Raw genomic sequence first — 11,773 nt, 5'->3', positions numbered from 1 at the left:
ACTGAACCCAGATCCCTGCACAGACTGAGCTGCACCCCAGCTCCAACACAGGGTGTTAGATTGCCTACAGCGAGGAGCTCTCCCCAGGCCCCAAGTGTGCAAATGACCCTGCCACAGACCGAGCAAACTGGCACCGCAGAGAGTGAGTGTGCAACTTGCCCTACACCTGGCCAAGCGCCTAATTGAATTGGGGGCAAGTGAAGCTACAGCACTTCCTCCCAGAACTGTGGGTTCAGGTGCCAGGCAGCTGTCTCTCCCAACAACCAGGACAGCCGAGCAAAGCTACTGCCAGACGCGGACCTGGAGTGACGCCACCTGTTAAGTTAAAAGGCGCCCGAGTCACCCCTCCGCACACCTCATTAGCTAAGTGCACTGACCCGTTGGATTGGGGTGACTTAATATCTGCCTATTGACTTTAGGGAACGTCTGCCAAACACAAGATCTCGGCTTGGACGCGGCTGATGCGAAGCTATTTCTTCCTGACTCTTATTTGTCAAACAGGTTGCTGAGCTGGGCAGGCCACGTAGACGAGTACAAGACCCCAGCGTCAACAAGACCTTGCTTGCTGTGACAGCAGGAAATGTGGCCCATTAATTTAAAAGCCGAATCCGGTTTCTGGGATGTAAGTGGGAAGGAAGGGCAGCCAGGACACAGAGTCATTTTCCATCACCGCAAAGACAGCCCCTCGATTGTCAGGAGACCTTGGCCACGAGTTCGGATGCTGGAGGTGGTGCCGGAATATAGGGCTTCAGGAAAACGTGAACAGCCACGGGTGGGTGGGGCAGCAGGTGCATGACACGTGGCACCTTGTGAGCATCCTGGCCGTTCCCTGGCGGTGGCTCAGAGCTGTGCCTGGTCCCACTGGGCCTTAGGTTGGTTCCCAGGAGGAGCAGATGAGCTGGACAGCACACAGGGTGTGTGGGTGCCTCCAATCTTCTCACTCTTTCTGTACCATGCCGTCTTCCCCCAAAATTCAAGCCAACATTTAAAAACCAGAAGTTATCTTATCAAAAAGTCAGGTTTCTGCCCTAGAAAGCTCTAGCACCACCGAGCAGCCTTGGGCTTGAATTTCTGCTGTTGCTGGGTCCCGGTGCCCTCTGCAGACCTTCTCCGTTTGCTTCCAAGCCCAGGCCCCCATCTGCAGGGCGGGTGCGGCTGCTGCAGGCCCACTCCCAGCCTGACCCGAGGTGGCGTGAGTCGGGCGCAGACACTCAGGGTATCTGCCTGCCTGCGGGGAGGCTGCGGGGCTGGCACTGGCCACAGCAAGAAACCAGGCTCTGTCCTCTGTCCTGTGTGCCGCCCTCCGCCGCACCTCGCTGAGGTCCTGAGGCAGCCACGTGGGAGAACCAAGGTCCCCCCGGCTTGGCTTCTGTCCCTCCAACATGGCTTGGCCACGCTTTCCCAACACCCCTAGCCAGGGAGCGCCCAGCTGCAAGGATCTCACACACTGAACCCTCGAGACCTCCCGACAGTGGCGGGCACTTGCTTTGCAGAGTGACAGTCGCGCTCATTACTGTGATCCGTCCTGGACAGCGCTGCCCTGAACAGCCTGGGTGGGGGGTCGGTTCCTGTCACCCCCTGCCTCAGCATGACGGGACACGAGGCGCAAACAGCTTAGAATTAAAGGCCGCGCGGGCCTGTGGGTCTGTAATGGGTCAGGACAGGCGCAGGAACACGCGGCCCCGCCGCCCCCTCCCCAAGTCACCCTCCCTCCAGCAGGACGGTGAACTCCGTGTCTGAGTCTGGCTCATCTCCCGGTCCCCGCCCTGGCGAGCACCACTGGGGTCCCACGGGTGACCTCTGCCCAGTCGCCGGGGTCGGCTTTGGTGGGCAGACGTCTCCAGGGGAGCTAACTTGAGGTCTTCCTGGAGCCCAAGCTGGAGCACATCCTCTGGAAGACCTGCCTCAGGATCAGGTCCTTGATGCGCGTCTTCCCCGTCCCCTTGGCCAGCCAGTAGAGCAGGAACAGGCGCTGCTCCGTCAGCTTGCGGTTCACGCAGCGGGCGATGGAGATGGGGGTCTCCCCCTTGGCGTCCTTCTCCTGGATGGGGGCCCCGTGCTCCAGCAGGAGTTTCATGCAGTCCAGCCGGCCCATGGCCACGGCCACGTGCAGGGGCGTCCTGCCCAGGGGCGTGCTATCCAGGAAGCTGGTACCTGTGAAATGAGAAAGCCGGGTCAGCGAGGGCCACTCTCCCTCAGAGACAGTGGGCACCAGAAACACAGGAGGGGCCGGACCGGGCACTGCTGCCCTTCCAGCACCCCTGAGCACCAGCCTGTCCCCTGGTGACAGCCAGTGTCTTTCCACAGTGCCATGTCATCTCCCACTTAGACCTCATCACGGCAGTCCCCCTGCTGTGGGGTCAATGTCTTGATCTTTGCTGCTCTCTCACCCGTACCCCCCCAATCAGTGCAGCACCAGCCCCCCACATTCTTCCTCCATGACCCTGCCCACGGTGGAGGGTCTAATTTCACCTACCTTCTGTCTTTACCCTTAAACCCTGCTCTGCATCCTGCCCCCGGCCCTTTGTACAAACTGTTCCTGTCACAAACAAAACTCTTGCTTGTTTTCCCCCAGCCCTGGGATACCTCTTGTCCTTCTTAAGTGTTCCATTCACCTTCCCGGGAAGCCCTCCTCAGCTCCCCTTCCCCACAGCACCCCTGCATGAATTCAGCAGACATCTGCCACCTTTAAAATACCCCCATGCGACTGACCATGGAGTTAATTATTTGTAATCTGATAACTTCCCCAGTGAGCTCCATGAGGGTAGAAGATACTCATTTTGATGGCTGCTGTTTTCACCCCAGGCACGTAGCTCGGGCCTGGAGGAGACAGGCACTGGGAAGTGACGGACGACCAGCAGCCTGACTCCTGGACAGATCTCCCTTCGATTGAATGCCTCACTGTCTCCCGAAGATGGACGGGCTAATGGCAGGTGTCCAGTGTGGACTTGTTGAATGGAATCAAATTCTGGGTAACAAATATCATGACACAGAAAACAAGGCGATTCAATTAAACTCGGCTGACATTTCCGGGGCCTGTTTTCATGAGCTATGGCTGGCTGGTGAGGCGAAGTCTCCATCAGACTCTGGATGGTGGAGTCCACCCCACATGCCTCCTCCCAGCAGCGTCTGCAGGGGACAGAAAACTTTGCAAAGCCGGCTGTCATTTTTTTTTTTTAACTGGTGCCTTCAAATACATCACGGTTCCATCAGAGTGAAAATGACTTTTCATGAGCTTAAAGGACTGCTGGGCTGTGAGAAGCCATATTTCATTCTTCAACAGGAAAGAGGCAGTGGAGGAAGGCAGAGGGCTCAGTCGCCAACCCTCGCCCAGCTCAGAGGTCCATGTGCCCGACACGCAGCCCGGTCATCCTGCCCAGGAAACCCGGGCTGCTCTCCACGGTGCTTGGTGGAGTGGGGATAATAGAGGAACTGAGAGGAGGGGTCTGACGTGGAGCCTGCCCGTCAAGCCCACGCGGCCTCGCCAGCCTCCTCTCCCCAGGGCCCTGCAGCTCTTGCCTACACGTTTCCAACCTTCTGCATCTCAATCATGAGCACCCCCCCACACACACACACAGACAGAACAATGGTCACCCCTAAGTGGAGGCAAGAGTGAGAAGAGTCTGGGGAGAATGTCACCAGAGGAAGTAACTGCAAGACTTGCAGAAAGAAGGCAGGGCCGGCCCGAGGACCACCCGTGGGCCAGGCCACCTGGGATGTTCCAACTGCAGGTGGGACTAGAATTGTGCAGACAGTGTGGCCATGTCCCCAGCGGTGTTCTGGTTGGAAATAACGTGCCAGGAAACCCTTTGCTGCTCCCTGTCCTGGAGTCTTGAACTTCTGTCTCTCTGCAACAGCAGCATCTTCCAGGGTCTGGCCTCGACGGCCTCTGCCTGGCATGAACGGAGACACTCCCAGACACCCATGGAGGCCTGGCACGGAGGACCCAGCTCTGTGAGTGACAGGACTCAGACCCAGGGAATCAGCACTTGAAGGATCCAGGAAGACCAAGATGCTGTCCCCCGAGACTCTCCAAAGTACCATGCTTCCTGCCCAGATTACCTTGTTCTAGAAGGTACCGCACCGCGTCACAGTGACCTCTGTGGGAGGCGATGTACAAGGCCACAAATGCTCTCTGGGATGTCCACCGCTTCCACTTCTCACCCTCCAAGGAGCGTGAATTTGCTGTTCGGTAGAAGGAATCTTCAGTGATCCCGAGACAGGACAGCTGGGGGAGAGAACACAGACGGTTACTCTGGGAAGGGCAGCAGGTGCGGTCAGAGGCTGGGGGCAGCTCAGGGAAGGTCTGTCTGCTGGACCCACACCAAGGTGCCTGATGGGAAAGGAGAGGGCAAAGCCTCATCAAGAAATGGTAGGAAGCCAGGGAAGGGTGGTGGGGGACACTCTTCAACGCCCCGTGGGTGTTCCCGGGACAAAATCACCATCCGTCAACTTGGGGAGGCAGGAACATCCCAGTCGATGTTTTAACGAGAGCAAATAGCTTTTTTGGTGGCCAGAGGAAGGTAGTAGTGGCCTTAACAAAGACACCAGCCAAGATATGGCCTCGCCAGAGGGCAGCCCAAGGGGGAAGTCTCCTCGAGACAGCCCGAATTCTGGCCTCCTGTCCACTTTGGTGCCCAGTGCCTCTGTGGAGCACTCTGTACCCCTCTCACAGGGGCATAGCCCTGTCATATGGTCACCTCCTGGAACATGGGAGGAAGCCTGCAGGATCCACAGGAAGGACTCTGCCTCAGACATCAGGGCCAGGTGGGGAACAGCACAGGGGACAGAAGTGACAGACATAAGGACATGGGTCTGCGGCAGTTCTGACTCCAAACAGGAGACCCCAAACAGGAGAGAGAGAACCCTACGTCGGGGCGAGAGCCAGAAAGCTGAGCCCAGACCAAACTGCTGGCAGCAGAAGAAAGGCCCAGGGATGGGGATGCTGGGACACAGAAGGGACAGCAGCAAGGACGGGTCTGGACGAGGATTGCAATGACCGGGACGGGCCGCCCTTCATGCCAGGGCCTGCGGCCGGCCCTTGCTTGGCCACAGCCCAGCGATGGAACTGCACCCTCTCCCCCTGAATCTGATCCCACAGGAAAACATCCACCTATCCATCCCCGTGTCAGCGATTCATCTTCTCTGATGGGTAAACATCCTGGTCTTTGTCCTTCCCTCCCACCCAGAGTCAGCTGAGTGCCCCGCGGGGGAGGCCTGGCAAACAGTGGGTCCTGCTGCCATCCAGGGTGCTGTGTGGGCCCCCCGGAACTGGGTCACCTCCCGCTCACCTGGGCACGGCCGCAGCAGGCAGGCAAGGCCCAGAGCTCCGGAGCCCTCCACCAGGGTCAAGTGACTCTCAACCTCAGAAGGCAAAGGGACGTAGGCGCTGCCTTGATTGTGGGGGGTGAGGGATGAGTGGGTCCCTAAGCCATAAATAAGTAAAGGCGTGGAACTGTGCGCCCCTAGAGCGAGGGGAAGCTCCTGAAACAGTGTGCCATCATGGGGACCAAGGTCCTCATCTTTCTTCCTTTCTCTGAAGCCTCCACTCAAACCCGCACACTAAAGATTGTCGCTGTGCGCAACACCCGTGGAAAGAAGCGGGAAGCACCTTACTGAGGTCCCCTTCCACGGCTGCCAGAACCAGTTCTATCCAGCCATCGTAATGCCAAATGCTCAGGGAAATCACTCCTCCGGGCACGACGTCATGGAACTTGAGGGTGCCGTCATCTGTCATATCTCCTGCGGGGAGCAATGTTTCCTTTTAAAAAATTGGGCATTAAAGAAAACTTATTACATCGGCTAGGAGATTATCTGACCTTGGGAATCGCAAAGATAATTTTAGAATCTTGAACAAAGATCTCATTTGATGATTCCGCATGAGCCTGTTGTCGTTAATGCTTTTTAGAAAATTAATTTGGCTCGGCCCGGATTGAAGCTGGACCAAAAACACAATGGCAACCATTTATAAAATTCTGCAATTATAGCTTGTCCTGTGGCGAAAAAATACATGAGTCAGTAAAGACGTTTTATGAGGCAAACTCTTACAAAGAGAACTACTTAAACTTGAGGCAACTCTGTATTGCGGTAAAATGCACTTACACAAGTTACATACGTTTAACTAAAAGACCAGCTCTGGTCAATGTTGTCATTTGCTAACCAAAGAGGTGACAGTGACCAAAAATTGTTGGATTCACATGACGACCCTGGGCAGGGTTTCGCCATGCTGGCACACCTGACATTTTGAACTTGAGTGCTCTCTGCCCTGCGCACTTCAGGACGTGAGGCAGCCTCCCTGGTCTCTACCCAAGGGGATCAGGAGCCCCTGCACCTGGTTCCCATAGTCAAAAACATCTTCAGGTGTTGCCAATGGCCCCGGGGGACAAGATCATCTCAAGGCAGACCCATGGCCATGTAAGGAGCAAATATTGACTTTCACTGTGCTGGGGCTTGGCGTGTTTGAGCTCCTAAGCCTGTCATCACCTGGCACAGAGGCTTATCCACGTGAAGGACCCAGGGTGGGTCTGTTCTAAGTTCACAGATCCAGGCTCTGGGGAAGACCATTGGCAGTGGTAACATGAATATTAACAGAGAGCATTTTTTAGACCATTCAAGCTGTATTTGGTTGACCTTTTCAAACACATGCGTTTTCTCGCGTTGGCCATCTACAGTCTCAAGAATGACAAGTGTGCCTCAGGTCTGCCCATGCCAGGCCAACACACATTCCCAGGGAGTGGAGCTCACTGGTCTGCTGGGCTCGGGTGGCAGGGACCCCTGTGGGCCTGTGTGTTCAGTCCTTCAAAGTGAGTGCCTTGTGCCTGCACTAAGTTCTTTGATCCTCTCGACAACCCCTTAAGACAGGTGCACCTCCATCTGCTAGGAGCACGCAGAAGCGTCCCTGGCTGGAATGGGCAAAGCCATCTGCTAACAGACTGGAGCTTTGTGGGCTCTAGGGACACCATTTGATCACTAGAAATTCCAAAGAGTGGCTGGAAGTGGAGGATAGTGACTAACCAATCTGTTCATCGGGGTCCTGTCTGTGGTTGGAACACAGAGGATCTTTAGCAATCAGTCTAAGACAACTCGACTTCCAGACAGCTCTGAGACACTGAGGAAAGCTATGCTCCCTGGCAAAGGCGGGCAGGTGACACATGCAGAGCACGCTCCTTGACAGGCAGACGGCCGGGCCTTAGGCTCGAGCACTATCGCCAGCTAAGTCAATCAGCAGAGTTGCCCAAGGATAGGAAGGGCACCCCTTGCCTCACTCGCTGACTCCCTGACCACTTGCTTGGATGGGCTGCTCACACACGATCTCATTCGCTCTTCCCTCTTCCGCCTTCGCCGTGGGCAAGAGCAGCATCCCCAGATTATAGACAGTAGCCCAAATTTCTCCTAACACTGAAGTCGTACCATCTTCTCTCTCGTTTGCCATCCACAGGAAGGACCGTGCAACAGAGAGAGGTCATGCTCTGTAGCAGTTGCTAAGTGGCTGCTGAGTGACAGCTCTGTGACATCAGTGTTAACTCACCCCATCTCTCTCTTTCCCTCTTAACTCTCTTGAATTTATTGCTCAGCAGGGCTCATCAGTGAAAATAAATGAACAGAAGGGGTCCAGACATTTGTAGTTGGAGATACATAATTTTCAAATTACTTGTGGGGGACCCTTAATCAGCCCTTCAATGATTCACCGTCGTTCTTAACATGTGAGGTACAGTCTAGGCTGGAGACACTCTTCCTGCTAAATAAGGCCTTGAAAATGCCCAAGAACATCTTCTGAATGTTCCTGCAGAAAAATAAATATGCCATGGAAAAATGTTGAACCTATTTTAAAGAGTGCAAAAGCGTCTTGGCCTTCACTGCCCGTTTGGAGTTTCCTGAGTCATTCCTGTCCATGGGGGAACAGCACGGAGAATTCCAGAGCTAATGGGGCTCTGCTTTACGGATTAGGAAACTGAGCCCAGAAGGGCAGTCCGGGAGCTGGCTGGTGGAGACAGGCTGCTCTCAGGTCTCGTCTCCATCGCCTCCGGGCCCTGCAGTACAGCTGCAGTCTCTCTGCAATATCGGCTCCTCACATCTCTGTGCAGCAACCCAGAGAATTTTTTTTTTTTTAATATCTTCATTTTCTTGAAGTGTTTTGCGTTGATTTCAACCGGGTGGGGAGATGATGGATCTCAGGGGCTTTGATCCTGTTCTCATATCCTAAATACTGTAGGAAATCGGGATAGGGAAACCACGTCCTCAGGTTGAGGGAAGGAGATGAGTGGAGGGAGACCTGAGCCGTGGGGTCTTTGGCCTCCCCCAGGTACCTACCTCCCACATGGGATCTGTCTGGACAAAGGGTCTTTGGGGGTCCTGCTTTAGGCATGGTGAGCTTCGGATACTGAGTGCTGATTCCGGTTGGGCTAGCTTTGAGCTCCTAGGCAAGAACACAGCTCAGAATTCAGGATTCTGATACAGACTGGGTTAGAGCCAGGACTGGGGTTCAAATGTGGACAGGGTTTGCTTTGAGCTTTGGTGTCCTGATAAGGACAGAATTTGCTCTGGATTTGGGATTCTGATGCAAACAAGGTTTGCTGTTTGTTTAGGAGTCCTAGTTTGGGAAAGGGTCTCTTGTATGGTATTTGGAGACCTTGTATGGCCAGGACTTGTTTTGGGATTCGGGGTTCTCATGAAGCCCGGATAGTGTGGAAACTGTAGGTTAGGAAATCAGGCAGGTCTACACTGAGATTTGGGGTCTTGGTGATAGGATCTGCTCCAAGATTTAGGGTTCTGACTGAATTCGCCAGGGTTTGGTCTATAATTGGGGATCCTGGTATGGGTGGGTTTAGCTAAAAGAATCTGAGTTTCAAATATAAGCATAGTTTGCTTTTGAGTTTTGGGGTCCTCATACAGGCAAAGCTTGGTTTGAACCTTGACTTCCTGACATGGACATGGTTGACTTCAACCTTGGAGAGTTGGGGTAGCTGTGATTTCATGGAGGTTTGTGGGTTCGGTATGGGAATATTTCACTTGAGTTTTGGGGTCCTGTTGTAGGCAGGATTTGTCTCATTCTTGGAAATCTTCTGAGGACCCTTTGCCTGGATTGGGGTTCCGATGCGGTCATGGTAACCTCAGGGACTAGCTTTAAGATGTGGGCACAGCTGGCTTTGGGTTTGGGGCTCTGGATGAGGACAGGGTTTGTCTGGGGCTTTGACAAAAGTTGTTGATGGTCTGGGGTGTGGAGATAGAGATGGCTAGCTGGAGACGGGATTCAGAATCCAGAGTTTTGGGTAGAGTCTGCTCTGGGATTTAGGATTTCGTGGACACCAGGGCAGCTCCAGGATCTGAGGGGCAAATGTGACAGTGCTTGCAGAGAGATCATGGGACCCTGAGGGGGCAGAGTTCTTCTCCAAGTTTGGCACCCTGGTGTGGACACGGCTGTTGGAGGACTCAGGTTCTGAAGGTCACATGACTCTCTTGGGGATTTGGGGCTCAAGATCTGGCCAAGTTTGTCCTTGGTTTTGGGGTCCTGAGGTGGGTAGGGTTTGTACTGAGCTCCGACATCCTTGTGTGGACATGGTTGCCAGAGGACTCCGGGTTCTGAGGTAGTACTCCAGTGTGGAGATCTGGGATTCGGTTCTTGGTTGGGGTACTGAGGTGGTCCAGGTTGGTTTGAATTTTGGCATCTTTGTGTGGACCCAGTTGCTGAAGGAGTCAGGGTTCTGAGGTAATGGTCATTACCTGAAGACTTGGGGTTCAAATGTGGCCATTTGTTCTGGGTCCTGGGGTCCTGGGACGGGCAACGCTTCAGTTAGTCCTTGTGTGGACACCATTGATGGAAGTTTTGGGGTTCTGAGGTAGCAATGGTTAGCTTGGAGGTTTGGGGTTGAGTCTTGGGCTTGTATGCTGTTTTGGGGTCCTAGTGTGGGCAGGGCTTTTTGGAGTTTTGACATCCTTGCATGGACATGGCTGATGGGAGTTTGGGGGTTCTAACATAATGATGGTTAGCCTGGAACTGGGGCTCAGTCTTGGGCAGGTCTGCTCTGAGCTGGGGTCCCAACGTGGGCATTCAAGCTCTGGCATGCTTGCATGGACACAGTTGCTGCAGGACTCCAATTGTGAGGTAGTCATCATTAGCCTGGGGGATTGGGGTTTCAAATTTGGCAAGGTTTTTTCTGAGCTTAGGGGTATTGTGGGGGAAGGGTTGGAATTTTAGCTTCCTTGGAGAGACCCAGCTGGTGAAGGATCTGGGGTTTGAGGCTATATTGTTTAGCTTGGAGATTTGGGGTTCAGTCAGTTCTGTTCCAGACTGGGGTCCTGAGATCAACAGGGTTTGTCTCAGGCTTTGTGAGCTTGTGAGAACATGGCTGGCTAGGGGACTTGGGGTTCCAATGTTGACAAGTATGACATGAGGACTTGGGTTTGCTTGGAGTTTGGGGTTCTGACAGGCAGATTGTCCTGGGTTTGGTACTTCTGAGGATAGGGTTTTTTTTGTTTGTTCGGTTTATGGTCTTGTGTGGACACAGCTGGCTTTGGGGCATAGGTCCCTTATGAAGACATGGGGAACTTGAGGGTCTGGGCTTCTGGGGTACCTTGCTGTGGTGTGGAGATCTGGGGTCCTCCTATGAGCTGGACTTACTAGAGGTTGGCAGATGTAGTCTGACCCAGGCAGGATTTCTGTGGACTAGGGGGCCTGCTGTGAGGTCTGCCTTGAGTTTGGGGTCTGTTGTGAATCCAGTGTTTGGGGCTGAAAAGTCCCTATGTGGCTAAGACCCCCAGTGGCTCTTCCACCTGGGGTTTAAAGGTGGCCGGTGTGTGTTAACACCCGGGGTACCCTCGCAGGCAGGCCTCCCTTTATAACTCAGGCAGGAGGAGTACCAGGTACCCCTCACCGGAGCTCAAGGGACGTGGGGAGGGCAGGGGCCACCTTGGTCCAAGTAGTGGAGCCGCTGGAGGTTGAAGGGGATGCCGACAATCAGGTCCAGGTCCTCTCTAAGCTCCCGCACGGTCGTGTCACCGCGGCAGTTTGACACTCGGAACACCTCCCCAGTGTCCTCTAGCCGCACCCGCAAGAAGAAGACCTCAGGGTCCGAGTCCACCGGCTCACCCGCCTGCTGCTTGCTCTGGCTGCGGGCGCGGGCCCTGGGCTGCAAAGAGGCCTGGCGCGGGGCGCCCCCCAGCGGCCGCTCGGGTAGCGCACCGCCCGCCCCCGCCGCCCGCCGCATGGCCCGGCCGCGCGTCATCCCTGCTGGAGCGCAGTGGCCACGCGTCATTGCCGCCCCCGCGCGCCCCGGGCCCACGCCCCCGCCCGACTGTGACGACGGGCGGCAGTGGCCAGGCACCGGGCAGGACAATGCGTGGCCTCCGAGGGCCTGAGCTACCTGACCAGGGGCTGGCCTCCGCTCGCCCCCGCCCCTGTCACCCTGGATAACAGAGTGTGTGTGTGTGTGGGGGGGGGGCGGGGGAGGGGGTCTTGCTGCTGCTGGGAAACTGTTCCCTCTCCGGGTCTGTTTAAAATACAACCTTGGCGTAATTCAGGGCAAGCCACCTGGAGGAATTGCGCGTGAGAAAGTCTCCACGTTGTCCAGGGGGCAGCCAGGGGCAGACCTTGGCCAGGGACCGGTCAGCGTGGCAGAAACGACGTGGGCTGGCCTGAGGCCTCCAAGGAAATTCGCAAAACGACACTAAACCTCACCAACTTTGAAAATGTCCTTGAGCGCATGGAGGGAGAAAGGTGTTTCCACCAATTCACCCAGCTTTCAAGTAAACAGGAAGTTTACCTGTGGGCTCAAGT

The 11,773-nt window shown here is 55.1% G+C and overlaps 1 protein-coding gene across 1 annotated transcript; it reads right to left on the bottom strand.

Moving 5' to 3' along the window:
• Nucleotides 1-1,849: 1,849 nt before the first annotated feature.
• Nucleotides 1,850-11,222, bottom strand: Ankrd60 (ankyrin repeat domain 60). Its single transcript, XM_077800178.1, has 4 exons — nt 10,907-11,222; nt 5,612-5,742; nt 4,063-4,228; nt 1,850-2,154 (listed from the first exon to the last, which is right to left on the bottom strand). The coding sequence occupies exons 1-4, from the start codon at nt 11,220-11,222 to the stop codon at nt 1,850-1,852; spliced, it is 918 nt and encodes a 305-aa protein (XP_077656304.1).
• Nucleotides 11,223-11,773: the final 551 nt, after the last annotated feature.

The sequence above is a fragment of the Urocitellus parryii genome, chromosome 6 (genome assembly GCF_045843805.1).
Source record: "Urocitellus parryii isolate mUroPar1 chromosome 6, mUroPar1.hap1, whole genome shotgun sequence".
Lineage (NCBI taxonomy): Eukaryota > Metazoa > Chordata > Mammalia > Rodentia > Sciuridae > Urocitellus > Urocitellus parryii.
The sequence above is the reverse complement of the archived record's forward strand: the minus strand, read 5'-3'. Positions and strand labels throughout refer to the sequence as shown.

What these genes read in the sequence shown, in the direction of transcription:
- Ankrd60 (XM_077800178.1), bottom strand. Translation starts at nt 11,222, where the DNA reads ATGACGCGCGGCCGGGCCATGCGGCGGGCGGCGGGGGCGGGCGGTGCG. An exon ending in TGGAAGGGGACCTCAGTAAG is followed by an intron (nt 4,229 to 5,611) that starts GTGCTTCCCGCT and finishes TCTCTCCCCCAG; the next exon opens with CTGTCCTGTCTCGGGATCAC. An exon ending in GCGGTACCTTCTAGAACAAG is followed by an intron (nt 2,155 to 4,062) that starts GTAATCTGGGCA and finishes CTCATTTCACAG; the next exon opens with GTACCAGCTTCCTGGATAGC.